The sequence below is a fragment of the Manacus vitellinus genome, unplaced genomic scaffold (assembly GCF_001715985.3).
Source record: "Manacus vitellinus isolate BGI_N305 unplaced genomic scaffold, ASM171598v3 scaffold_21_pilon, whole genome shotgun sequence".
Classification (NCBI taxonomy): Eukaryota; Metazoa; Chordata; class Aves; order Passeriformes; family Pipridae; genus Manacus; species Manacus vitellinus.
In genome coordinates, this window is record NW_021939546.1 from 4,502,836 (window position 1) to 4,530,701 (window position 27,866).

A 27,866-nucleotide genomic window follows, 5' to 3' on the forward strand; every position below is an offset into this window, starting at 1 on the left:
GATGGTTCTGGGTTTCAGACACAGGCATGTTCTGGATTTGGGGCATGGGCATGTTCTGGGCTTGGAGGGTTCCATTTTGCTGTCCCCCAAGTGGTGGTGACACAGCTCACGCTGACTTGTTGACAAAAGCATCATGAAGAGCCACAGGCAGGGTCATGCTTTCATTTATTCACTTCATATAAAAATCTCTTAAGAATGCATCTGAACACAATATATAATACTATAACATACATTGTGTGAAACTTTTGGAAACAATAAAATAACCACCTGGAACAATGCAGTGTTCAACAGACAAACAAACCCATTGATCATGCACAACTGTGCTATTGTCATTAACTAGTTAGTCACAAGTTGGACCAAAAAGCTTGAAACATATTTTACAAACTGAGATTGACACCGCTCACGATGCCGGACAAGCTTTGTCAGAGGAAGTTTCACAGCACAATTATTACATCAGTTCACATTTTTGTCATAGAAATTCACATTGGGTTGTTCAGAAATTGGAACGTGACATTTAAAAGCCAGCCCGTTCTCGGGGGGGGTTTCTTTGTTCGCTTCCCCGTCTCTCTGTTCACTCCCAACTGCCCTGGGGTCTGGTGTCACCCCTCCCACGGGCGGCTGCCACCCGAATGCCCTTCCTGGGTTGCGTCTGTCTCTCCAGCTATGTTCAGGTTCTTGTACTTTATGCAATACAAAAGGTTACAAGAAAAAAAGGCAACTCTTATTCCGAGTTTTCTACACCGTTAACATCGCCGCCGACAGGCAATGCTAATTCATATAAATTAATAACTTACAAAACATTACAGTATATACATTACATAATAAATACACTGTTATAAACAGTAATGGAGGTGTTAGAGCTCGAGGCAGTGCAGGAGGAGGATGGTGGGCCTAAACCTAGGAAACGTGGACGAGAGGCGAGAGAAACACAAATATCCGAGCGTGCAAATTCCAAGGAGCTGCCGAGGGGGAACATGTGTCACACACTGCCTTACTCATGTGTGTACTGCACTGTGCCATGGAAACAACCTGTCCTCTGTCCTGCTCACCACAAAACCAAACCCTGTGAGGAAAAAATACTGTTGTTCCAAGCAAGAGAACAGAGACGGTGCATGATGGCATGAAGTGACTTAAAACAGGTCACCAGGGGTATTAAGAAGACGATTAAAGGTGCAGTAATGCAAACCAGAGGGTTTCCCCTTCTGTTTAGTCTGTCAAAGTGATTAACTGCAATAAAGTGACAGGTATTGCCCATGAAAAAAAGGAAGACTGCTTCTTGTAACAGGAAGAATCAAAAAAGTATCCGTCAATTCTGAAACACTTTGTGTCGCTTTTGAATACTAAACTCTGTGTATTTAATTAAGAGACTCTTGAAAAGACATGAAAGTGTTTACAAAGAAGGCACACAGGTCTGCAGACAGGTGGTTGGGTGGACAGGTTTTATATGGAGAGTTATTAATCAGTAGTTTCTATCAGTCTAACTGGTATAAATTCCAAAACTAACAGTATAAAATCTCTCAGTTGTGTGTCATTGACGCCTCAGTCCCGACCCAAGCCAGCTCCAGGACAACATGATGCTCTTGGCTGACAAGGCTCAAACCGCAACGTAAATCACCTGGTAATTTCCTGAGCAATCATTCACTACACGATCTTTAACCCTGACTCCAATCTCAAGTAGCTGGGAGGGTCTTTAAGCCACTGTGGGACAGAGGCCTCAGACCCCGCTGCAGGCTGTCCGTGAGACTGCTTGCATGCTCCTTAAGTGTTAAAATCCACTCACATGGGTCCAGGACATTATGTGTCGACAGGAGATGTGTCTTCTGTCACAATCTCTATGTTTGCTTCCCTCTGGGGCTCCTCCTCCCCCGGCTCGGCCACGCAGAGTGTCTGTGTATTGCTGAAGTAGCCGATGCTCTCGCCGTCCTTCTCTGGCCCATCCGAGTCCTCCTCCTCCAGTGTCAGTTCAAACTGGAACTTCTCCATGAGGCCCTGGCAGTCCTGGCCCCGCTCCTCCAGGGGAGGGGACGGGCTCTGAGGTATCATGCTCTGGTACCAGTTCCTGTTGTCCTCCAGCGTGTCCAGGATGTCCTGGGCATCGGGCTGCACCAGGTCAGCCCATGTCTCCCAGAGTGGATGGACGATGTAGTCAATGAATCCCACCTGGGAACACAGGAACACTCACACTTAGGGGAAAGGAATGACTAGGAGAAGGTAGGTGTCTAAAAAGTTCAATTTATGGTAATACCTGATTTTTACAAGCAAAATACCCACCCCAGAGCAAGTCTCCAAACCAGCACAGCATAATCACGGACAAAATCATCTGATACCCAGAACTCCACCTACAACCTTGGGTTAGGTTGCTGTCCAAAATCAAACCTTAGATTGAAGTTTAACTAAAAGCAGGAGCCAACAGGAAATTCAAGAGACAGAACTGTCAATTCCATCCCTGGCAGCATGTGGGATTCTAAATATCCCTGCTCCTCTCAGAATTCCCTGGTGACAAGGCTGGTGCATTTATGGTCTCTGTGCCCTTACCCAGGGTACACGCTTGGCTGAGAGATGGGAATACACCAGTGCTCCCAAGGCAAGCAGCCATCCTAAGACCGAATGTCCCTGCCTTATGGACTGCAGTTCAAGCTCTAGGTGTATTTTACTACAGTGTGTAGTTTGTGCCTATTCTGAACTGTTTAATGCTCCTCCAGCTTCAAACATTTCAGTTTTTCTCCTCCACTCTGCCAAAGCAGCTACTGCGTTTCTCTGAGGAGCTGGCCCAGCCAGAGACTCTCTTTCCTTTCATTTTGCTTTGGAAAGAACCCAGAAAGCAGGTCAGCTCATCCCAAGAATCCTCCTCCTGCATGAAGAGGACAGGCCACTGCTGTCCGACCCCCCTGGAGTGACGTGTCAGCGATGGAAAGAGTGAGGGCTGTGGCTGAGTCCGTCAGTCCTTCCGCCGGCGTAAGCTCTGAGCTAAATCATCCTTCAATTGTCTGACTAAGAGAGGACGTACGTCCAGGATGGAGAAAACTGAATGGCCATAAAGAGGATTGAAATTCTTCCCTCTTGGCAGAATGTGTCACTTCTCCTCGCTCTGCTGGACAAGGTTTCTGTGCAGCAGGAAAATGGCTCTCCGAGGAGCCAGCCCCAACATGCAGATGTTTGCTTTGGAAATCACACATGGCTCCTTCAGACACAACAGGATGTCAATAGAACCATTAACATTCAATTGTAACATACAGTTGAGGCAGCTCAAACAAAAAGGTGATGAAAATTTCCTGCAGCACATGTTCCGGAGCACTTTTAAAGGGGGGAAAAAAAAGGATTCTCTATGGTTAGCTCATGGCTTTGCTGCCACCCAAAATGCTCAAGGGCTCTACAGCAGCAATGGGCAAAGATTGGCACTCATTGTTATTGTTTCTTTATAAACATTCCAGATCATGGAAAAACTGGAATAACATGGAATAACCACACGGCTCAGCACTGATCCTAAAAAATTTTGATGTAAAGAGGTGACATCTCAAGCTTTGCAATACTCGCATACTCTTTTCCAGTCAACGCCTTCTTTCCTCCAGCACAAACATGCCACCTCCCTTTCTCCTTTGGGATTTCCATGAGGGCCATTTTGAGCAATTCCTGTCCCTTTTGCATAGCAAAAATGCCATTTTGAAGCCTCCGTGAAGTGCATATGTGAAACAAATAATGAATTGGAGCTCACATGCAGAGCACATGGGCATTTTCTGGCTGAGCCTGGCTGAAGGACTCATTTCTTGTTAGGTTAACAAATAAGACAGATTTTTCCAACAAAATCACCATGCGGTTGAGTGAATAATTTTGAAACCACTTGGCTTAGCCTGAGAGGACATTTGGAAATAATTATCATCGATTTTGTTACTTATTCAAGCTGAAAAACCTCAGTGATGACTTGCTCTAGTCATTCAAAAACAACAACCAAGACACCATTATATAAAAGTTGGAATATGTTTAGGCAAACATAAATTACTGGTTTCATTACAGACTATCTGGGTGAAATTTTATGGCCTGTACTACAAAGGTCAGAACAAAATCTGAGCTTGAAGCCATTTAATTTATGAATCAGAACAAGGGATGAGCCAGTTCATCTCAAAAAATGGGGCAAATCCAGCTCCTTTTAAGGTTTGTATTGACATAAATGACTATTTCTGTGCCTTCACCCTGCACACAGCAGTTCCAGCAGTCCTCTAACTTCACCAGATGGATCATGCACTACAAAACTGTCCTGAATATTGTCCAGTGTCCTGAAGTGGATCTCAGCTGGGAGAAGCTCCTAACCCTGCAGTTCAATGGGGCTGGCACTGCTATAAATGTCTAACCCAGGGTACAATGTCAGTACGTTTAGGAGGTGCTAATTAACAGAGGCTGTGAAAGCAGGAAAGACCCAGCAGGAGGATGTGGAGAGCAGAATTGCGCTTTTCAAGACTAGGGAACAAAAGGAAACCAACTCCTCCTGGAAACTGGGACACGAACAGGGCAAGATGAACACGCGTTTGGAAATGAGGAGACGCCGAGGGGCACAGAGAGGAGCCTGAGCAGCCTCATCAGTCTGTGTGAGCTCCAGGCACAGCTGGATGTCAGGGTCGATCAGAACCAACCCTCTGAACAGTTGGCTCATTGCCTAATTGTGCTGGAGAGAGCAGATGAATTTTGTCTCTGCTTTAAAACTACAAGCTCAGGCAGAAAGAACTGCAGCTTAGGGTCAATCACCTGTGATTTCTCCACCGAAGCGGTGTGTTTGTCACACATCGGGCTGATTTCCATTCCTCTCTCTCTCTCCTTGTCTCCCTGCTGGAAGAACTCTTCCATGATCCTGTCTGTCCACTGCCGGTACAGCTCCAGAGACTTTGTGGGATTACTCAGGTCTGCACAATGTACCATATTTCGGAGAACCTGCAATTACATTAATAAGAAAACGCATAAAATCAAATGGAAAAAGGAGATGGTTTCAAGCTGTATCTGCTCACTTATTGCAGAACATTTGACCACAAGACTCCTTGATTATGAAACAGCCCATAAAAATATTAACATTGTTCCATCATACCACGTTAAAGACGTGGACCTGTTGGAGTGAGTCCAGAGGAGGCCACAGAGATGCTCCAAGGGCTGGAGCCCCTCTGCTCTGGAGACAGGCTGGGAGAGTTGGGGGTGTTCACCTGGGGAAGAAAAGGCTCTAGGACACCTTAGAGCCCCTTCCAGTGCCCAAAGGGGTTCCAAGAGAGATGGAGAGGTACTTGGGACAAAGGCCTGGAGGGATAGGACAAAGGGCAATGGCTTCCCACTGCCAGAGGGCAGGGTTTGATGGAACAGTGGGAAGGAATTCTTGGCTGTGAGGGTGGTGAGGCCCTGGCACAGGCTGCCCAGAGAAGCTGTGGCTGCCTCATCCCTGGAAGTGTCTGAGGCCAGGTTGGACAGGGCTTAGAGCAACCTGTTCTAGTGGAAGGTGTCCCTGCTTATGGCAGGGGTTGGACTAAATGAGCTTTTAAGTCACACCCAACCTAAACCAGACTGTGATTCTCTGATTGTATATATCCACAGATGAGCCCAGCAGCCACAGTCCCTTCAGAGGCAACACATGCTCTCTGGTGTTCAGACAACTCAAGACTTACAAGGGGTGCAGTTGTGACAATGTTAATGACATCACACAGGTTTGTTTTTGAATGCAGGTGCTTCCCACCATTCAAAATTCATTTCCATGCTCTCATGGAAGTAGGTTAAATGCTCCTACTATTAAATGAGTAATATCCCTTCCAGACACACACAAGATGTGCCTGACTAACTGGCCAGAAGGACTGAGACAGCAGCAAAGTGACCTGTCTTAACATCATCAATCTTAAATAAAAACTGAAGGAGTTTTTCCCATGAGCCTGTACTTAAGTTGGTCATCAAAGTGCAGAGCAGATCGGAATGTATCTTGTCCTGCTTACTATGTAACCCTGTTCCAGCACTGCTTTGTCATTTCTGTAAATCAAGAATTTATATAGGGGACAGACTGCACATCACTAATTTTAGCTCACTGGGAGTTGCTTCTAGGTATGGAGCCATAAATTACAATTATTGCAATGCTATAGCAGAAGAAACAAATGGGAGAAAGCAGCACAGAAATTTGAGGGCCCTCAAAACCTCAGCCTTATGGACTAACCTCAGAAGAATGTGCATGTTTGAACTTAGATACTCTTAGTGTTACAAAAACCATAATCCCCTTCACCTAAAATATATGGGACCACCTTGCACCCATTCTTATTACAGAAGAAAATGACTGCTGAAAATTTAGGTCAGTAGCTTCTATATATGTTCAATTTAGCAGCCACAATAAAAACAGGAATGTGGTTTCTTCATCCTGAACAAAATACACAAAATCCAGGAAATTTGGCTGCCATACCTGTATTCTGTCTGTGTAGTTGTCCAGAAGGAGAACTCCTGAACTGGTCACCTTCTTAGTTTCCACCATAGTCTTCAGATCAGCTAACAGACTCATATGCTTGGACATATCAGTAGCCAACACCTTCACAGAGGCGGAAAAAACAGGATGTCAGCAGGGGCAGCCACACAAGTAAGCCAGTTTTTGGGTTAGGGAGAGGAGCAGAGTGTGCACAGCTCATACCATGTCAATCACCATCTTCCTGAGCGTCTGACGCTGCTTCTTGGTCAGGTTCTGGAAGATGTCACAGTGCTCCTCCTGAAGCAGTTTGAAACCCACAGCAAGGTGGTGGTTCTCCAGGACGGACTCGTCATTGTACATCAGGGCCAGCTCGGAATCTAGCAAAGAAACACAGATATGTGACTCCAGCATGTGAAATGGGTGACTTCAAACAGCAAACACTTGTCCTAGGCACTGCAATGTTTCATCTGTGTGCAATAAATCAGGGAGGGTTTCCTTGCCCAGGAAGGTTGTGGATGTCCCACCCCTGGAAGTGTTCAAGGCTGGGTTGGACGGGGGTTGGAGCAACTTGGGGTAGTGGGAGGTGTCCCTGCCCATGGCAGGCAGTGAAAGGAAATAATTCCAGGATTCTGTGATTGTTTTTTGCTCCATGAGTGACAAGAGCCTGCGGTTTGATAATCCCAGAATGTATGTTTATAATACAAACAGCCTTTGCTCAGTCTTAGTGAACAAAATAATACTCAGTTGACTTAGATACGGCTTCAGAGTCACTGACAACAGAATCCTGCAAACACTCTTTCCAAAACAGAACAATACCCATATTTTGGAATCAAGATACATGCTCAGCCTGTTGCAGAACACAATATGAGCCACAATATTTAGCTTTATGGTTGTCAATAGCAATAGCATTATTTCTCTTATAGTAATGGTAAAATTTGCACTCGGGACTGGAAGAATTATTACATGTTAGCGAGTAGTAATATTCACAAGGATACTTTACAAATTGTACTACAATAGCTCCCTTTGTTAGGAATTTCATTTTAATTATTGCTTTATTTCCAAATGTCTCCCTCATTTACTGCACAATATTTTGAGAAGGCAATTCAGTCTGCAAGTCATCATTTATGTAATGGAAAAAGCATTTCCACAAGTTTCCAAATTTGTGGATGAAGTTATGATTGTATTCCAAACAAAACTCACTTGTATTAATAAGAAATTGATTGGAGACCCCAGGGTGATCCACATCATGAATTGCAGCTGCAAAAATTGCAGCGAGGATTTCCAAATCTGTGAAGACAGCCTATAAAGGAAAGAAGGAATTTGTCAGAGAGGTCCTTAGGTTTTATCCCTCAACAGTTTGGGAGGCTGATTTAGAGAAACAAATTGTGCTTTTTAAAATTAGTTTTCTGAGGACAAGCCACTGACTCATAAGAAAGGTCTGCAAGCAGCTTGTGCTCTTGAAGATGAAACAGCGATTTCAGGCAGGGCTGCTGCTGAGATTTCTTAATCACAGAACCAGAGGATATACTGAGTTGGAAGGGACCCACAAGGATCATCCAGTCCAACCCTCAGCCCTGCAAAGACCCACTCCCAAGAGTCATACCGTGTGCCCCTGAGGATCATCCAAACACTCCTGGAGCTCTGTCAGCCTTGCTGCTGTGACCACTGCCCTGGGGAGCCTGTTCAGTGCCCAACCACCCTCTGGGGGAAGAACCTTTTTCTAAGATCCAACCTAACCCTGCCCTGACACAACTTCAGGCCATTTCCTGGGATCCTGTCCCTGGTCCCCACAGAGCATAGACCAGTGTCTGAAGGAGCCCTTGGCAGCAAACTGAGCCCTTGGAAGAGCAGCAGGTGCCCCTCCCACCTTCAAACACAACCCTGCCCAGCACAACTCAGCTCAAACAAGGTAACTCACATCCAGGGCAGGGGTAGAGAGCAGAACATGGGTGGACTGGGCAACATCAGCAGCGTGGAGGCTGTTGTGGTAGGCCACATCCGAGTGGTAGTGATCTTCCAGTGTCATCATGTACGTCACGAACGTGTCCGAGGAGATCTTGAATGTTTTCAGGAGATCTCGCTCCTGTGTAATAAAAGATACAAACATACAGGCATGTATCAAGTAAGAAGGTCATGCTGGAGAAGACAACAAATCTGAAAGCAATAAGAAATTTAAGTACTGCCATAAAAGAATAGTAAATTTGGGCAAGAAGTTACAAACCTGGAATATGGCGTACATGATGCAGGTGAGGGGCCTGTTGTGGGAATACCTGGCCACGTTAAATATGTTCAGACCCCATTTATTCAGATCTTCCAGTTCCTTTTGAGAGGACAAAAAAAGAATAGTTACATTATTTTTCCACACAATTCTGCATTTCTCACTTGCACCACGTCTTCTGGTGTGAAGTTCTATCTTTGAACTTCCCCAAAAGTTCCAAAATATGCAAATTTAATAATTATTGTAATCATGTAAGTGCATGAATATGTGTACTTAATAAAGTACAGGAACGCAGAGTAACTGTGAAGGGCTGATTTTGTGTTTGATAATTGCTCTCCTCAGCCTTCATCACTTTTCTTCTTATTATTTTAGGGATAATTATAAGTATTTATAAACATAGAATATGCTGTTAGGGCCTGCTACCATTAATTACAACATTTTTAATGGCCACATCACTTCAGGATTACTGATTACAGTTTTACAAGGGGGGCAATCATTCATCCAGTCCTTTCCCAGCTTCCAGCTTCCCCCAAAATGGCAAGAATCTGTCATACCTTGGCCAGATGATCTTCCTTTTCAGTTTTCACGCCAAACCGTGAAATGCTGGTGTTATTTAAGCTTGAACTATGCATTAATTTTTTCACTCCGCTGATCTGTGTCATGAGCTGCTGTTTTTTCTTCTTCTCTCTGTCTTTCTGGGTGGGAGAGGGAATCTCCACATCATTCTGCTTGTCTGTAACAAATCAAGGCAAAATGAGCCAACACTGTTTGCAGCACAAGCACTGGTCACAGCCCCCAAAATCAACCCTTGGCTTTGCTCACTAAGTGGCTCCACATGCCAGTTCAAACCCAGGTGTTCCTGCTGGGGGTCTTGTATTTTGGGACCCAAAAGCCAAAGCAAAACAGTGACATAACCTCTGGTTCATCTCTGAAAGACTGAACCTGCCACTGAGCCCTGCTGGGACACTTGGTGTGATTTTTGGGGTGTCCTGTGCCAAGCCAGGAGTTGGACGCGATGATCCTGATGGGTCCCTTCTATCTGGGCATATTCTATGATTGTTTAAGACCAGGCTGCTTTCCTTGTAGCCATTTTCATGGTGCATGGCCTGGGGACACAGCACATGTCCAGGAATGTGTCTCTATGTGAGGATGTGGCACTTGGGCACGTGGGTCAGTGGTGGCTTTGGCAGTGCTGGGGATGGTTGGCCTTACTAGTCTAAGAAGGCTTTCCAACCTAAATGGTTCTGTGATTCTCCATGCCTGAAGGGCACCAGGTTCTGTTCATGGCTAAATCCCAATTAATTTTTATTACCTATTTTAAGGGAAATATACGTATCCCAACAACACATTTTTCCTCATTAAAGCTTAAAAAGTTTGTATTTTCCCATTCCCTATGTTGGTAATTATTAGTGTCAACATCCCCTGCTCTTAGAGCACTAACCCAGTAACAAATTCGTGACACTGATTTATTAAAGGTTTGTCCTTTACAAATATGTAGAGAATAACATACAAAGCACAGGCCATATTCTTCTTGCCATTCTCAGAGATAATAACAATATTAGTCCACACGAAATAGGCACAAACTTGGCTGTGGAGATGTGTTTACTAAATAAATAAATAAATAAATAAATAAATATCTCCGCATATGTTATTTACTGCCCTTACAGCTGATTTATTTGCTGCATTAAAGTGGAGATACAGTTGCTCATTACTTCCATACAAATAATTTTTCATGGACTCGTAGAAAAGGCTACAATAATCTCTTTGCACCTTTGCATCCCTGAGGACCTTCAGAGGGACAAGGCCTGTAGGCATTAGTTACTTTTGCCTTGGCTTAATTAAAACCCTCTGAAATCAGAACTACCAGTGTATCTGCAGCACTGCAATTAAGAAAGAAGCCATTATTCACAGCAACAGCCTGGCTGACATCAGTGGGTGTTTCCCTTGCGTGTTTTTGCTGAACCACTGAAGGACTTTTCTCTACATAATCTCCTTAGCAATGACTAACATTAAGGCAGTGTAAAATGGACATTCTTGGACAGAAATCTCTGATTTGTTAAATCAAGTGTCCCTGGTGGTGGCAGCAACACCCCTCAGCCCTTAGGTAGAACTTGTCCCAAAAGGGCACCATGATCCTCCCTGTTTATGTGATGGGGCCAATAATAAAACCACTGTTTGTCATCTTTGACCTTCACATGGATCCAAAGCTGTGCCCAGTGACTGCAGGACTGGACCCTCTGCAGAGGACATCACTTCTTGGTGCCTTCTCAGCTCATTTAATCATGGAATCACAGAATGGTTTGAGTTGGGAGGGACCTTGAAGGTCACCCAGATCCAACCCCTGCCATGACAGGCAGGGACACCTTCCACTAGACCAGGTTGCTCCAAGTCCCACCCAACCTGGCCCCGGACACTTCCAGGGATGGGGCAACCACAGCTTTTCTGGGAAACCTGTGCCAGGGCCTCACCACCCTCACAGCCAAGAATTCCTTCCCAATATCCCATCTAACCCTGTCCTCTGGCAGTGGGAAGCCATTTCCCCTTGTCCTGTCACTGTAGGCTCTAATAAAATTAAGAGAGTGAATGAGATCACATGATCTGGTTTTAATATCTGTAAGTTATCCCAATCTAACAAATGCTGCTTAGAGATAAATGAATGTCCTACCCACATATATCTTTTTTTGTTTGTTTGTTCAACCTCCTCAGCTGTAGGCTCCTGTTATTTTGTGTGTTCATTTAATTTTAAACCAAATTTTAGGGGGGAAAAAGTAATTCATAAAAAATGTAACAGCATGACTTCCCAAAATAGCTTGATGATCCTTTTAAAAGCTTTACTCATTTTTTTTTTTTTTTTTAATGTGAGCAATCAGGCTGCAATCTGGCCCAGTCTGGAGAGCCTGCACCACTCAGCACCACCGTGGCCCTCACACTGCCACAAAACACAGGCTGAGTGGCTGAGTGGTCTCACACTGCCACAGAACACAGGGACGTCACTGTCACGGAGGACGGGAGGAGCAGCAGAACAGGAATGGACAGACCATTGTCCAGACCTGCAAAGGGAAATGCAGTTGCCTGACCCAGTCTGAGTAAGGGAATAGAAAGAATTGAAAGACATGGACCTGTTAGAGCAGGTCCAGAGGAGGCCACGGTGCTGCTCCAAGGGCCTGAGCCCCTCTGCTCTGGAGACAGGCTGGGAGAGCTGGGGGTGTTCACCTGAAGAAGGCTCCAGGGGGACCTCAGAGCCCCTTCCAGTGCCTAAAGGGGCTCCAAGAGAGCTGGAGAGGGACTTGGGACAAGGGCCTGCAGGGACAGGACAAGGGGGAATGGCTTCCCACTGCCAGAGGACAGGAATAGATGGGATATTCTTCCTATGAGGGTGGTGAGGCCCTGGCACAGGCTGCCCAGAGAAGCTGTGGCTGCCCCATTCCTGGAAGTGTCCACGGCCAGGTTGGACAGGGCTTGGAGCAACCTGGTCTAGTGGAAGGTGTCCCTGCCCATGGCAGAGGGTGGAACTGAATGGTCTTTGAAGTCACCCCCAAGCCAAACCAGTCTCGGATTCAAGGATTCCATGAATAACACAACTCCATTAGCACCAGCAGCAGCTCCAGCTAATCAGCCCCTGCTGAATTACAGACTCCACTGACTTTAGTGTATGTGTGGTTTATTTTTGGTGGCCACATAAGCAATTCCAGCTGAGGCCCATCCTGCTCCACAGACTTGCACCTAGTAGGAAGAGCTGATGACCAACCAGCTCCCTGAACATGCCACTGTGGCCGTGGTGTGTATCCCAGGCTCTCCAAGCAGTGGCTGCTGGCTGGCAGCTGGACAGCCTTGCTCCTAATTACTTGTTTTAATTCATATTCTGGATGTCACGGTAAAGCTGAGGACTAAGACAGGGTCATTGGATCCCACAAAGCAGCTCCAGACTTCCATGGATTATTAATGATGTGATGTGTCCTAAATGCAGACAGCAGTTGCAGTTGCAACTGGCCATTGGAATCACTTTAAAATCCCTTAATGGAAATAATTGTGTGTCATGCGGTGAATGCATTCAGGATCATCTTAACCCCAGGGCACAATTCTCCACGAGCTCCAGTATCCCAAATCTCTCATTGTTTGGAGCTGCTGGACTCAGAGATATGTATGAGGGTACTTTGCTACATATCATTTTATATGCAAATGATCACAAATTCTAAAGCTGCTTCCACAGAAGATTCTATTTCTCGTAATAAATATATTTCTTGACACAGAGGATTCATTCATGTCAGTAGTGCTGTGGGCTCCAGCAAAACTAATGAAATGCAAAATATTCTCTTTAGTCTTTATTCTGACTTTGGTGCAAAATGAGCAAATTCACACAAAGTAATATATAAAATGTCTGGGCTGAGTCTAATTTGAACCCTGTCTCTGAAGGGGAAGATGCAGCTGAACGAGGCAGTAGTTGCAAGTTGGGCTCGTGTGACTTTGTCCTTTACATAAGGTCAACACAAAAATCAAGTATTGCATAAAGCAGCTACCAACTGCCTCATTCAATCTGCACAGCAAAATCCAATGGTTTAGAGAAGGAATTCCTCTGTGAATAGACTTACTCAAACACTATCATTTTCCTCCCCATATCTATTTGAAAGTGAAAAACCCAGCATATTTCAGTAATGCTCTGCCCCAAAGGAAAGCTGGGCACAAACAGTGATTAGGTTGCCATTAATCTTTCTCTGAGTCACCCGAAAGCTTGGGATGTGATTCCTTACCCAGGAAAGTGTTGGAAATGTACTCAGACACCTGGTTGCCGGAGCGGCTCATCTCGGAGAGGTGTGTCAGCTCCCGGTTCAGCATCCTCTTGAACTGGGAGGGGAAGAGCACAGACAAAGATGGCATTTTTCTGAATCCTTTCCCAAATCAACCCAATGTTAGCACAGGCGAGTCCACAGACAAGATATTAAAAGCAATATTCTGGGAATATTTGGAATGGAGTCAGAGCCATGGTTTGGTTTCATTTAGATACTGTTCAGCATCATCATGACTGGATATTTCTTTTCAATCCACTAAACTACACCATTAATTTCCTCCAAAGATGCACATTAGTTGTTACTGTCACAAATGAGGAAATAACGTTTCAGCTCTGAAAGCTCAAATTCTTGTCGGGGTTAGAATTCTCCATCCTATAACCTTCTCCTGTTCTGGATTTTGTAAGTTTTCTCCATTTTGTATTATGCAAGGAAAAGACGACTGCATATCCAGAGGAGAAATATGCCATAAATCTGAAGATCTGCTCAGCTCGTTACAGTAAAATGTAGGATTCAGACATTATTCCCCCACATACACATGCTATAATCCTCCTGATTTTATAATCAAACATTTTCATTGCTGCATCATTTTATCCTGCAACACTGAATTCCCAAAGGGATAAAAAAATTCCATACATGTACTCTGCATGCACGCTACACACATGTCAAGCTCTTGCCAAAATACACACAAATAACCATTTAAAAAGCATTTTTTTCCTGATAGAGGTTTTATCCAAGCAACACAGCACAAAACGAACTAGCCATTAATAGTCCTTCAGGAATTAAACCCACCTTAATGTAACCCCAAGATACAGATAACAAATAGTTTGCTTCAGGCATTTTGGAAAACTCCTCGCTACCGTCCACAAATCCTCCTGGAGAAATCACCGGTCAGACAGGAGAGCTCCTTGGGAACACGGACACCCCCTTCCCCAGTCCAGGAAAAAAATCAGCGTTCAGCAAAGCCAGCGATCCCCCAAAGCCCAGCAGCTGCTAATCCCAGACAAAGCCAAGCCTGGCATCGCATCCTTGCCGAGCCTGCCCGTGGGTGGATGTGCTCGCAGGAGAGAGGAATGAAATCAGGGATTGCACAAAGGAGCGAGGACAGATCCGAGTGGATTCAGCCGGATGGCTGGAAGCACTGGGGAATTGGGAATCATCCCGGTTGCTCAGTTGGCTGAAGGGGGTCCCCACTCCACATTAGGCTCGCTCAGCTGAACATCACGCCAGAAAAATGATGCTGCTTTCGGAGGGGCTGCCAGCTTTAGTAACAGCCATCTTTTTAAGGGAGATTAAAATGGAGGAAGCTCGGGGAATATTTAAATAAGGCAAAAGTAGGCAGCAATCTCTTCTCCATTCCTGCTTTGTTTAATCCTCATCCTTACAGAGACTGATTTTCAAAGCAGGTACTCCTATATGGATTTTTAAAAGCATCATTTTCACATTTTCAGTGGGATCATTTTTTTTCTCCTATGAGGTAAAGGGCAAAATGTAACAGCATAGCAAAATGTACCCTTACAAACTGGAAATATCTTCCAGGTAAGAGGTATAAACTAATAATAACCTTAAATCTATAACAAATGCAATTCATAAATTCTTCCTCACAAGAATATATTCTTGTAAGTGTCCCTGCCCATGGCAGGGGGGTGGAACGAGATGAGCTTTAAAGTCTCCTCCAACCCTAACCATTCTGTGAGTCACAATCTAAACTTCAAGATTTAATGATTTCTACAATTTTCGTTTCAAACTGAAAAGCAATCCCTTTATTAGGAAGCTGGAGCTGTCCTTTTAGCATGGAATCAAAAGAAAAGCCCATTGTGCTGTGCGTGTGACACAGCCCCCAGCATGGAATCACTGGGATGTGCAGCTCTCCTGCTGCTCCAGGATGTCCTTGGTGATTTCTGCCTGGAACACTCCGCACAACAGTGCCCAGGATTCCCAAAATAAAAGGGCCATCTTTGCTCTGAGTTGTTTTTCTATCTCTAGCCACCTTCACTGCTACCAGCCTGGCTTGGCAGGATGGCACGAGGCTTCCTCATGTGCTGTGGGACATGTGGGGCATGGGGGCAGCCTGTGCCCCTGGTCCCTGCTCCCTGTTTGCCCAGGCTGGAGAAGGCATGGCTCCAGAACATCCAGATGGGACTCCAGCTCAGCCTTCAGCTACAAGAAGCACATGGAGCAAAGGAAGCTGTGACCCATCTTCTTCTCTCCTTAAATTCATTATTATCAGAGGTGGGAAGCTGATGGTACCTCCCTTTTACCCTGTGGCTGTCTGTGCAGACCAAAGATGGGGTGTTACCTGCTGGGGACACTGCCATCATCATCCCTGCTCTCTCCTCTCACGAAATTTTAACTATTTTCCCATCAGGAAAAAATTCTTCCCTGTGAGAATGGGGAGGCCCTAGCACAAGTTGTCCAGAAGAGCTGTGGCTGCCCCATCCCTGGCAGTCTCCAAGGCCAGGTTGGACAGGGCGTGGAGCAACCTGGGATAGTGGAAGGTGTCCCTGCCCACAGCAAGGGGGTTGAAACTGGATGATCTTCAAGGTCCCCTTCCAACCCAAACCATTCTATGATTCCATGATTCTCTTGCAGCATTCTCTGCCTTGCCCTGCCAGTGTCGTAGAATCATGGAATGATTTGGATTGGGAAGGATCTTAAAGCTCATCTCATTCCACCCCCTGCCATGGACAGGGACATCTTCCACTACACCAAGTTGCTCCACGCCCTATCCAACCTGGCCTTGAACTCTCCCAGGGATGGGGCAGCCACAGCTTCTCTGGGTAACCTGTGCCAGGGCCTCCCCACCCTCACAGCCCAGAATTCCCTCCCAATCTCTAATCCAAACCTACTCTCAATGTCACACAGTGAGGCCTCACTTTCCAGGTTACTCAAACAGCTTAAATATTGTCTCGTGATACAAGAAGGAACAGGATGTGAAGGTGAATATCTCATGGGATATGGGCAGGAGGAGGATGTGAAGGATGCTGGCTGCTCAGGAGGACATTCCACAGCACTGGGCCATGGGCTTTGGCTCACAGGGTCTCCTCTACACTCAATGCCAACCAAGAGGGACAAAAGTGTTTTTGAAACTCCCAAGAGGAGCCTTAGTGCTGGAGGATGAGTGGTAGCAAGGATGAAAACCAAGGCAGAGAAAGGTCATGGGAGGGGAGGAGGGCTCTGACCCCATCACTCCTCACAGTGACGTATTTTCACTGGTCACAAGCACCAGCCAGTGACACGTGAGCACTCCCACAGCCTGACAGCCAAGCATGTGCTGAAACACTCTCTGGATCGAGGCCTTTATCTTTACAAGGAAAACATCATAATCAGATGATCACACAAATGACTTTTAAGCACCGCTGAATCAGTCGGGTTTTCTATACAATCACTCCTTTCAGTTAAATGATCCCAAGTGATGGACAAACATCTGATAAAAATGCCTTTACCTCACAACTGGCTCCATAAAGCACAAAAAGGGCAGCTGCTCCCTTTTCACAGCAGCACAGAGCAATTAAATGGTCTGCACAAGGTCACCCAAGCCATCTGCAGCAGAGATGAGGACAGATAAACGACCTCAGGATCCTCATATCCGATCTGTAACAGGGAATCTGTCCCCCACAGCTCCTCCAACAGCCTTAATCTCCTTCACTTTTCCAGACTTTTAATCAGCAACCTTTTATAAACACAGGCAGCAGAATCAAAGCACTGCTAGAAGAACTATCAGGGCCAAACCCAGCTGAGACACCCACGGAGCTGTGGGAATTCTCACAGGATTTGCAAAGTTTATTATGATTTGCCATCTGAACGATGCTGGCACCTAAGCAAGATTTACTTAATAACATGATGCCCTTTCAAAAACATACAGTCCAGCATGGACCAAGGCATGCCGGCTGTCTTCACTGCTCATGGGGTGTATTTGGGATTTTTCCTGAGCTACCCTTGATGTCAGGATGCCCTGGCAAGTGCTCTACCACTTGCCTGCACGGAGCAAGCAGTTTGCTGCCTCTGCAGGGATCAATGGCTGATGTCACGAGCAAACCTCTGTAACGATCAGGTCCTTAAATCGATGCGACAGCAAAGGGTAAAACAAACAGATTGCAGGTAGTGATGAGAAAATGCCAACTGCTCCATGCCAGGCAAACACAGGGATCGGGCTTCAGAGAGCTCATGCTCTCCCCTCATAATTATGGTAATGCCCATCAGCAACATGGGCAATTACGGTAATGCCCATCAGGAGCATGTGGACCTGTGCTGCGATTTTCATTATTAATAATCATCTCAGTGCCTTTTCCAAAGGAATTTAGCACTGATAGCCTTGCTGCACAGATGGGAACTGAGGCACATGCATGCACAAGGGTGGACACAGGAGGGAATGGCTTTTAAGGGTGCTTCCCTTAAAAAGAATTAAAATCAGGAAAAGGGCTCAGTGCTCCCTTCCCTCTACCCGAAACTCCAACCACAGGACCATGTAATTAACACAATCAGCTGATGAGAAGAGTGCAGATAATGGAAATAAGAGAAAGCCCAACTGCAATTTTCCATATCCAAAGACACACAGCCGACCTTCCCAGCGAGTCACCACACTCTGGAACCATCTGGAGGGTTGTGTGAGAAACAGCCACAGCATTGCATGGAGCTTTCCTGTTTTGCATGCTCTGAAGTAACTGCAGAAGTCATCTGCACCAAATTAGGTCTACAAGAATTGAATCATTCTTTGATTACCAGCAGTGACCCTATCCCAGGCATCCTCTGGTTGAGGGAATCCACAGTTTCTTTCCAGCTTTCCAGTCATGCGTGCGGGCGGTAATTTCCTTGATTACCATTGGGAAAGTTCACTCACAGTTCCCCTCTTGCCTGCCCACACCAAACCCTCACTGCTTAGGATTTTTCTCCACCAGAAGTTGCAATATTTGTATTTACTCCTTCACTGGAGTGTGGGGCAGAAGAAGAAACTTTGGCCTAATTTAAGATAGAATTTGTCAGATGTAGGAACCCAACTGCATTGGGAGGGCTCTGGCTCTGGGCTCACTGTGTGTGATACAGGGTGACCTTACTGTGGCCTTCCAGTGCCTAAGGGGGCTCCAAGAGAGATGGAGAGGGACTTGGGACAAGGGCCTGCAGGGACAGGACAAGGGGGAATGGCTTCCCACTGCCAGAGGGCAGGGTTAGATGGGATATTGGGAAGGAATTCTTGGCTGTGAGGGTGGTGAGGCCCTGGCACATGTTGCCCAGAGAAGCTGTGGCTGCCCCATCCTTGGAAGTGTCCACGGCCAGGTTGGACAGGGCTTGGAGCAACCTGGTCTAGTGGAAGATGTCCCTGCCCATGGCAGGGGGTGGAACAGGATGAGCTTCAAGGTGCCTTCCAACCCAAACTATTCCATGATTCTATGGTATGACTCAGATGGGAATGGGGAAATGTCCCCAGTGCTTCAGTATGGAAATTCCCACTCTTCTGGCTCTTTATGGAAGGAGCAACTCTATTTCTCTCTTAGGGAAAGCCATGAAGAAGGACAGACAGTTCTTGGCCTTTTCAGTCCCGGACTGGCTCCAGTGATAAATCCTGCTGTTATTCCTGTTCCTATTCCCCTTTGGAGTACAGCAGCAGAGGTGTTCCTGGTGCATCACAGGCAAAATAAAGACAGGAGGATGTATCTGCTGCTGATGTAAATCCTTTGAAGTCAATTTATACCAGCTGGGGTTCCCTGAGGCCAAGAGTCCTTATGCAAAGAGGCTGCTTAAAAAAGTTTTAGTCATTTGCAGGAGCTGAGGGCAATTCCAAGATAAAAGAGCTGCTCAGATGCTGTGGGGCTCCGTCCTGGAGTACCTATGGAGAGAGGGGTCCCACCCCACACTTTGATGGAGGAATCTTGGTGCAGATCTCCAGTGTGTTAAAGTGTTTATAAACTCCCTTCCCGGTGACCCACCCTTCTGACGCAAACGTTACATCCCTCGCTCCTCCACCGCTCCTAGAAATCCCCAGAACAAAAGGATTTGTGGTATGAGGGTTACTTTCGCCTTTGATTCCGCACAGAAGCAGCTGGGCTGAATCCTCCTCACTTAATTACTCAGGTAAATTACTGCAGGTCCAGAGGCGCAATTAAACTTTGGTGCAACTCCATTTAACAGCTCTACTCCTGGGAATAGTTGGATGCCCAGCTCTGGGAGCTGGGAGGAGCTGACGCTCACCTGCCCGTGTGACGGAGCGGGAACGACAGTCCCATCGGAAATTATTTACACACAGGAGGGAAATTACTCATTCGTGTGTACGGCAACCGGGTCAGACAGCCAGTGTGTAATGCTTCTGTCTGGACCTCTGGGTGATCAGAAGGGATGGATGGGACAGTCTACTGCAGATTTTAAAAAATATGGGATTAATATTATCCCCGTGCTTGAGAAGCTTGAAGCTTGTTATACCCAGCCCTCTCATTCCTGTATTGCACAGAGACCGAATCCTTAAGCAGACCAAACTCCTGGATTTTCGAAGTACAGACCACTTCTTTTGTTGTTTCTTGGCAAGTTTGCAAGTCAAGAGTTAAAATTCTTTAATTTGTAGGAGCAGTAACCCTGCTTATCTGTGTTTTCTTGCTCTTACATCACTTACAGAAAGGACTGTATCAAACAAATTTGCAGCAGTCCTTGTTACTTCATAATTCCTACTGATTTTCCTTTCTAGGCACTCACATGGAGGGTGATGGGAAGGTGCATTTAAACGCTTAAATAAAAAAAACAAGCCTGTTTCACCCTAATCAGCACTAAAGGAAAAAGTTTTCAGCTGTATTTCAGTGCCTGAAGAAAAGTGGAATGGTTGCAGTCAACTATCAGTCATTAAAAAAATCAAATGTTTTTGCAACTCTTTCTAGTTCTTGTTTCCTAAAACAATATCACGTTTAATGTGCTAGAAACTATTTTTAATGAGATACAAAGTACTATTTGTTTTTTGGGGTTTTTTTGTTTTCCCTTCAGCTTATTTTTTAAACCAAAAAGTAAACACACGGTTATGAAATCTCCAATTTCACATCAAAGCAGAGTTGATTTATATATATGTTCAAAGGAAGACTTTAAAGGAGCAACATCATGACCAACTTGTTGGCCTGATGTTATTAGAATAATTTAAAAATCCACAATGTAAATGTTGATAAATAAATAGCATGTTGCCATAAATCAGCATGTGGCTGCTCATGAAAGCAATAACATATATCTGATGTAGACAGAACAATATTCAGATTTTACCCGTGAAGTTTAGCATTTCTGAGAGCAGCAGAACCTCCCTTGGGTGGGACGGATTTACGCAACACGGGGTTTAAAAAAGTGATGAATTGGAACCTGAAGCGGAGTGTGCCTTTCCAGCTCATTTCCAGCCAAATGAGACTTGAAATATGCAAATTGCATTCGAATGCCGGAAAGAAAAAACTCCCTATAGGATCCTGCCCAAGGAAAGCACTGTGGATTAGCGCTGCTTCGAAACCATACTGAATTTGTTCATTTCAAAGCAGGCTCGGGGCATGTTACTCACTTGCTGGGAACGGGTAAGGCAGAGGAAAAACCCCTCCACCCGCTGCGGGGGAATGGGTAAGGTCATGGAGAAACCACCCCCTTTGCTTTCCTGAAAATGAATGTGTCATGTGTTTATAAGGTGTGCCTGCCTGGGTTTGTGTTGGCACATGGAGAAATGCCTGCAGGGCCAAATCTGCTTGCTGCCTCCTCCGGCGGGCAGTCCCGCAGCAGCTCCGGCCCAGGAATGCCAGCCTCGGTGTATCCAACACCACGGGTGCACCTGGGATCCAACAGATCTTGGCTTAGGTTTACATTTGGGATCCAACAGACCCTGGGTTAGATTTACATTTGGACTGATATGAAATACTAGGACTGGGAGAGTTTAAGATTTCACAGAATCCTAGAATGGTTTGGATTGGCAGGGGACCTCGAAGAACATCTCATTCCAGCCCCCTGCCATGGGTAGGGAGACTTTCCACTAGACCAGCTTGCTCCGAGCCCCATCCAACACTTATTTCTCCCCGTGTGATGTGACAAGGCACACACTGTGTGTCTCCCTGGGTGGAAAAAACACGTCAGTGGGGTTTGGTCCAGCCTGAAGCTTGAACTGAAGCTTTGGGTTTCTTTGGAAGAAGCTTTGGTTGATTTCTGCTTCATCCAAAATGCTCTTCCTACATGAAGACTAGGCCTCTTCTAGCCAATTAATACAGACTTAATTAATATCTGGAGTCTACATCTCATCTTACTGGATTTTCTATGGATTTCCTCCCCATTAATACCAAACTACACAGGGCAAGAACCACGCAGAAGCTCAGCAACGATCTCCACAGAATGGCACTCTCTGTCCATCATTGAAAGGTTCATTTTATAAAATAAATTGCGCTGTTGGGAGGAAGAACCACACAAGTGGCACATCACAGCCAAGGGGTAACTGCTGAGAGCAGTGTCACCTTTCCTGAGAAAGGTGGTACCCATCACCAGCTGAATACAGTGGGGTGAGTGTTCATACCAGTTTCTCATCCTAGCACTGCCTTTATTCTTTACTCAAATAAGAGGTGAGAAAATAAGAGCAGGAACAAGCAAAAACGCTCATTCTGCAAAATCATTTTTAGAGTTTTACTAGGTGGAAAAATGTTCGTTGTGTTAACTGCAAAAGGAGAATCGGGAAGGAGAGGTGATGAGAACCAGCCCATGCTGAAGGCAAGGAAGCACCAGCAAAATTAAAACCTACAGCAGCTTGTTTGTTGACACAAAGTTGATTAAAGAAAGACCTGATGCAGCTGACAACATCTGTGGCCTGGAGAGCAGATAGTGCTGCAGGAGGCTGCAGATCTCAGACCAAAATCTTGTGTCAGTCACACCCATGCAAACCACACTGCTGAGGCCTTCAGTGCCAGAGGAAGCCAAACAACTACGTAAGGAGAGCCCACAAACCACCCAGCCACTTGCAGGGAGCAGGCAGAGCCATCCCTACTCTTCCGTGGAATCAGGAGATGCCGGACATTTGGATTAAATAACCTGGATTATAGTCTCAATCTTCAGAAAAAAAACCCAAACCAAATCAAACAAACAACAAACAACTGAGAGGGAAGAGCATTTGTCATTTAACAAGAGAGCAATGCAATTAAACACAGGATTTTGTTAATCGTATGAAGTAGCAATTTAAATTTAATTTAAATTTGAATCAAGCTCTGCAGTCATCATTTAGGCAAATTCAGCTGGGGTTTTACCTGAGTAGGAGAACAGGCTCTGGAAAATTCAAATAACTTTGTGCCCTGAGATGACTTTTCAAAGATGCCCACGATGAAAAAAACTCTGGCAATTTTTAATTGACAGAAGTCTGTTTGCTTCAGAAAACACGGGACAAAAGAGTGAGTCCTGGGAAGAAGTCAGTTTAAGTCCTGGCAAGAAGTCAGGATAGCTCTACAATACAGTATCCCCCCCCAATGTGGTAGTTGGTCCTGCCAAAATGAAAATGAGCCTAATCCAAGCATCAAAACCATACAGAAGGCACTAATTAATGTAAATACATTTAAATGAAAAATCCTTCTCACATAGAGATAGGCAAATGCACTGCAGAATCATTTTTCTGTGCTAAACCAGCACATCATTTAGCTATGCTAAACCAGCAGCAAGGTGAGGCACTTCTGGTTTGCTGGCTTTAAACACTGAGCAAAGGCTTTAATCGGAGGAATCTCTCCCTCTAAAGAGCTCTGATGATGAGTCTTCGATGCACTAAATCTCCACAACATGTCCTGCCTTTGATAACACACCATCTTTCAATTAGGTTTCACTTAGTGCAAATATTTGGATCACCAAGTGCCCCAGTGAATGCAGTTGCTCTGCAACTGGGTGAAAAATTAAGGACTTGGAGTCAGATTATGGAAACTGGCCTGGTCCACAAAATCAGGATCAAAAGTAGGACTGCTCCAAGTATTAAGCCCTGCTTTGAAACCCTTCATAGCTCACCTTCATTTTAAGTGATGCTTCTCTTCTGGGATGTCACATGTCTCCAGTATCCTTGCTTCACTCCAGAGAGGTCCCTGCTCTGAACAGTTAGTCACTCTCTAGTTCTGCCCTCAGTTCATGATTCATTTAGAACCTGCCTTTGAGCTATTATTTATTTAAGCCCCACCCTAATATGTTATAACGTAGAAGTCTGAGAATGCAGAACTCTTAAAACCCATCATGTCCTAGTAAAAGCAGGATTGTTTAAAGGACATGCCAGAAGGTCCTGGGCACCGTTGTGTCTGGGAGGAGGGATGACAGGTCCCCACAAAGGCTCCTGGGAAGAGAAATTTGAACCAAATTTCTACCCCCAAAGTCTTCATCTCTGCATCAGCAGCACATATGCTGCGTGTGGCTGTGGGATCTCCCTCAGATGGGCTTTTCCCACACATTTACCACATCGGTCCCAGAAGATGAGAAAGCATCCACCACTCAGAGCCCCTTTGCTCTAGGAGGATATCTGAAACAGTGGCACTGACTCCTAATCCTGTACCCACACTTCCCACAGCCAACGCTGCAGATTTCCAATACTTCATTTTTTAAATATTTGAATAGGTTTAACTAGGATATCTGACAGCCCAGAGGGCTGGCAAAAGCAAAATATTAGATTGTTAAATGCATGTGGCCCCAACTATCCGCACCCCACTTTTATGGCATATTTCATAGAATCATAGAATATGCTGAGTTGGAAGGGATCCATGGGGATCATCAAGTCCAAGTCCTGATTTTTATGCACCTATAAGCTAACTGATACAACCAGAATGATATATATTTTAGAGGCCAAAGAGCAAAGGAGGAAGAATATCATGGATCCAGAGACAGCTACTCTAGAAGTCCATATATCATGATGATGAGAACTGATACAGAGGAGCTGACTCGGACCAAGCTTTCCAAATCCTGAACATCCATGAGGAGCTTTGAGGGTTTTCACAGTCTGGGTCAGAGCCAGTTCCCTCCTCACCCCGCAGCCTTCTCTGGAACCTCTTGTTCATCACTCCTGAGTGTCTCTGTGACAAACCCTGGCTTCCGCATCACTGTAGAAACGCAGTCCCCTGTCCTCTAGGACAAGGACATCCTCGCCACGAATGAAGCCCCATCAAACAGCACAAAGATGGAGATAACATTCCCATCCTCAGCCCTAAAGAGCTCCTACCTCCTGGAGCATCCCGCTGGTGTGTTGTCCCGCTCCGCTGCCCGCAGCTGGACGTGAACGAAACAGTTAACGGAGCGCCGACGTCAAAGCGGCACGACGTGCGCGGGGCTCTGCGGGGACCGGCTCTGCGGGACCGCGGGGAGCAGTGCCAGGGGCTGCTCCGGGAGCACAGCTCTCCCAGCTTTCCAGCCCCCGCTTCCGTACCGCCAGTGTCCCCGGGCGAGGGGAATACCGGCGTGCGGCCGGGGAACCGCGTGCGGAGCTCAGTGATTCATCCCGGCTTGTGAAAACAGGAGACGTGGAAGTCTCTTTGTTTCTCCGGCTGCTGCACCAGCGAACAGACCTCTCTTTGTGCGGCGCTCGGCTATTTTAAAGCTTATTAAACAAAGGAAGTTACAGCGAAAAGCAAGGGAAAGACTAAACAGCTCGGCACCACTTAAGGGAAACATCACGTAGGAAGGGGACGATATTGGGGGCTGACAGACTGGCAGGAGGGAGGAGGACGAGCGGGGACGTTGTGCAGCCCGGCACATACACCGCTGGCACTTGGCCCCGCGCCGCCCTCGACCTCCACCGCGGACCTCAGCAGTTTACATTAGTGTCCAGATGTTTATTTAGCCACTCTCTCCTGAAAGCGAGGTGCGGCCTTGCTCCTCTTTTCTGACCGAAATGCCCTTTGAAACACAAGCAAAACGAAATCAGTTCTGTTTATCTTAGTTGCTTCTGGCTCACGAGCTACCAAGACACAAGCGCGGAGCCCCGTTGTGCTGCTGCTCCGAGCTGCTGGCTGGACACGGCCCTCGGTGGCAAGATTTGAGTTGTGCTATCCAGCACTTGGGAGTAACAGAGATGTCTTTAAAGACGAAATAAGATAATTTAAGGATTTACTCTGCAGTGGGTGTAGCTGCACGAACAGCCCGGGAAGAGAAGTGGGTTTTCAAAGTCGGAGAGCCCACAGCAGGAACTCTCATTACACCATCTCTGTCCACCTAAACTTTGAATATTCCCACAGACCACAAATGACATTATCTGGACTTAATGGACTGCAAAAAGCTCTAAATGAGACTGGTCTAATTTAAGGAGATGGAAAGGTGCTGCTTAGCACCTTTTGGGTGTATCCTGCACGGACAGGGAGGTAGCTCCTGAGAATCAATATATTTACTTCATTCCTCAATTTTATCACATTATGGCTCCATAAAAACTTGGAGCTGGCAAGACCAGCACTTCATCTGGGAAAGATACTTGTTCCTTCTTATGAATCAGGGGATGCACTGAGCACATCCTCCCTCAGATCCCAAATGCTATATTAGGGAACAGAGCTGAGCAGGTCCTGCATTTCTGTCTGCAGGACAAGTGAGGCTGGGGCCAGCTGCCCAATGCCAAACACAACGTTACAGGGTGGCCACCAAAAGAGAAAATACCCCCTTCCTCATCATCAGGATCTTGAGTCACAAAGCCTTCTGAGAAATAGAAGTTGCTTGAGCTGGGAGCTGGAGAGGGTGATAAAGGCAGGAATAAAAGAATATATATGTTACAATAACGTAAATAAGTGTGGTCTGCTTCCTCAGGCAGCACTGAGTGCCTGCAGAGCTTCTTATAGGTAATTTTGTTTCATTGCAAAGCTGCAGGGCCACATCAGCTCACAGCAAAAGATCAGTATAGCGTTAGGAAAATAAATTCCCTTCATGTCAGTTGCAACCAGGTAATTTTGCAGGTAATTTTTTTTCCTCTACTTTAGAAAGGTAAGGGCACTGTGCACAGTCAGTCCTGCAGCTGGAGCCGCGAGGGCTTGGGCTGGTTTGCAGATCAAGCGCTGCTCGGATAATGCGTCAGGACTCAGGAACACTGACAGCACTCCAGGGCACAGAGTTCCCTCTTTGCCAGTTTTCTGTCGGATCCCAGCTCGTGGGACTGCAGGTCCCGCTGTGCAAGCGGCAGTGCTCCCTCTGCTCGCACTGATGTCAGCGCAATCGGCTCGTTAGCTCACTGGAAGATTGGCTGCTCATTTCCTCACTCCTCCTGTCATTAACTCACAGCTTAAAAAAGTATACGCACATGTTTTAACCGCTGCTTTCCGAAACCCATCAGCTCAGAGCCAGGATGCCGTCCTGCATGGCGCTTCCCCCCAGCCACCGATTCCTTTCTTGTGCAGGGCTTCTGAGAATCACCCTGCGAACACGTATGCTGAGATCCTCCCTCTCTCTCTGCTGTTGTTGCAACTCTGGATTTTCTAAACTACGTCTGTCAGGAAGGAGACAGGAAATTCGAGTCACACTTGCAACAGCTGTGCCATGCCTACTATCAGTCTCAAATGACGTAGTTTGGCTTGGGTGGCGCAGGGCCAGGAACTGGCGAGAGCGGAGGTCAGGAAGATAGGTCACTGTTTATACTGCTCCTGCACTTGGGAGCATGCCGAGGCTATTTGCTTTCTTCCTATCTATACTGTTTCTCCTTCCGTTTTTCTTTAATAATGTGGAGCCCAAGCATCCTGTTTTCAAAACATCTGACTGTTTTGCTATTTACCGGTGACAAATTGAAATGCCTTTGAGTGAAGCTGGCAGTGGGATACTTGGCATAGGGAAAGACCTGCCTGATGGAGGACAGTTGCAGCCTTCTCATGAAGATGCAGGTTTCCAACCTCGCACTGTCAGACTGTCAGACTGCAGAGTCTGCCACCAAACCCCAAAAACCACAAACCCCTCAAATTATGGGGGGTTGAAATGAGATGATCTTTATGGTCCCTTCCAACCCAAACCATACCATGAATTGTGTCAATATTTACTACTGCTGAGGAAAGGGAAGCAAGGTGTGAGGCCATTTTATGCTTCTCTTTCACAGATGAAAACTGTGAAACTGGAAGTTGACCAAAAAGCGCAAACATTTCAGAAATGGGTTATGAAAGAACAAAGTTTCAGGAACCTTTAACTTGACCTAGCTGTAAGTCATCTGCACAAAGAGAGACCACAACTTTTAATTGCTACATAAGCAATTTAGTTAAATCTTTCACCTTCACAAGTCCAGATTTGTCACTCAGCAAAAATAAGTAACCTCAAACCGAAGGGCATCAGTGTCCATATTGGAGGTGCAGCCTAAACCCTTCTCAACTTTCATCCGGCCTTCCTTCAACACAAACTCAAACAAAAAAATAATATTCCTTTCTTGAAAGCTCAACCTACAAAACTTTTACTGCTTCCTTTGCCCCTGCACATCGTGGTAATCACTACCAGAGGAGGAAGCTAAAACAACATGTGATTTATTTGCTTAACTATTTTCCAAAAACTCAGTTTATGATTCAGCATT

At 45.9% G+C, this 27,866-nt stretch overlaps 1 protein-coding gene across 3 annotated transcripts; it reads right to left on the bottom strand.

Moving 5' to 3' along the window:
• Positions 1-148: 148 nt before the first annotated feature.
• On the bottom strand, positions 149-26,808 carry PDE4B (phosphodiesterase 4B). 3 transcript variants are annotated; one of them, XM_025895045.1, is made up of 10 exons: positions 14,204-14,251; positions 13,376-13,469; positions 9,182-9,360; positions 8,631-8,729; positions 8,328-8,492; positions 7,610-7,709; positions 6,632-6,786; positions 6,410-6,532; positions 4,738-4,920; positions 149-2,160 (listed from the first exon to the last, which is right to left on the bottom strand). In XM_025895045.1, the coding sequence occupies exons 1-10, from the start codon at positions 14,249-14,251 to the stop codon at positions 1,795-1,797; spliced, it is 1,512 nt and encodes a 503-aa protein (XP_025750830.1). In that variant the 3' UTR covers positions 149-1,794. The 3 variants fall into 3 exon arrangements, with proteins under 3 accessions (XP_025750830.1, XP_025750831.1, XP_025750832.1); XM_025895046.1 differs by lacking the exon at positions 14,204-14,251 and adding an exon at positions 26,622-26,808 and having other exon boundaries at positions 1,795-2,160; XM_025895047.1 differs by lacking the exon at positions 14,204-14,251 and adding an exon at positions 24,567-24,593 and having other exon boundaries at positions 1,795-2,160.
• Positions 26,809-27,866: the final 1,058 nt, after the last annotated feature.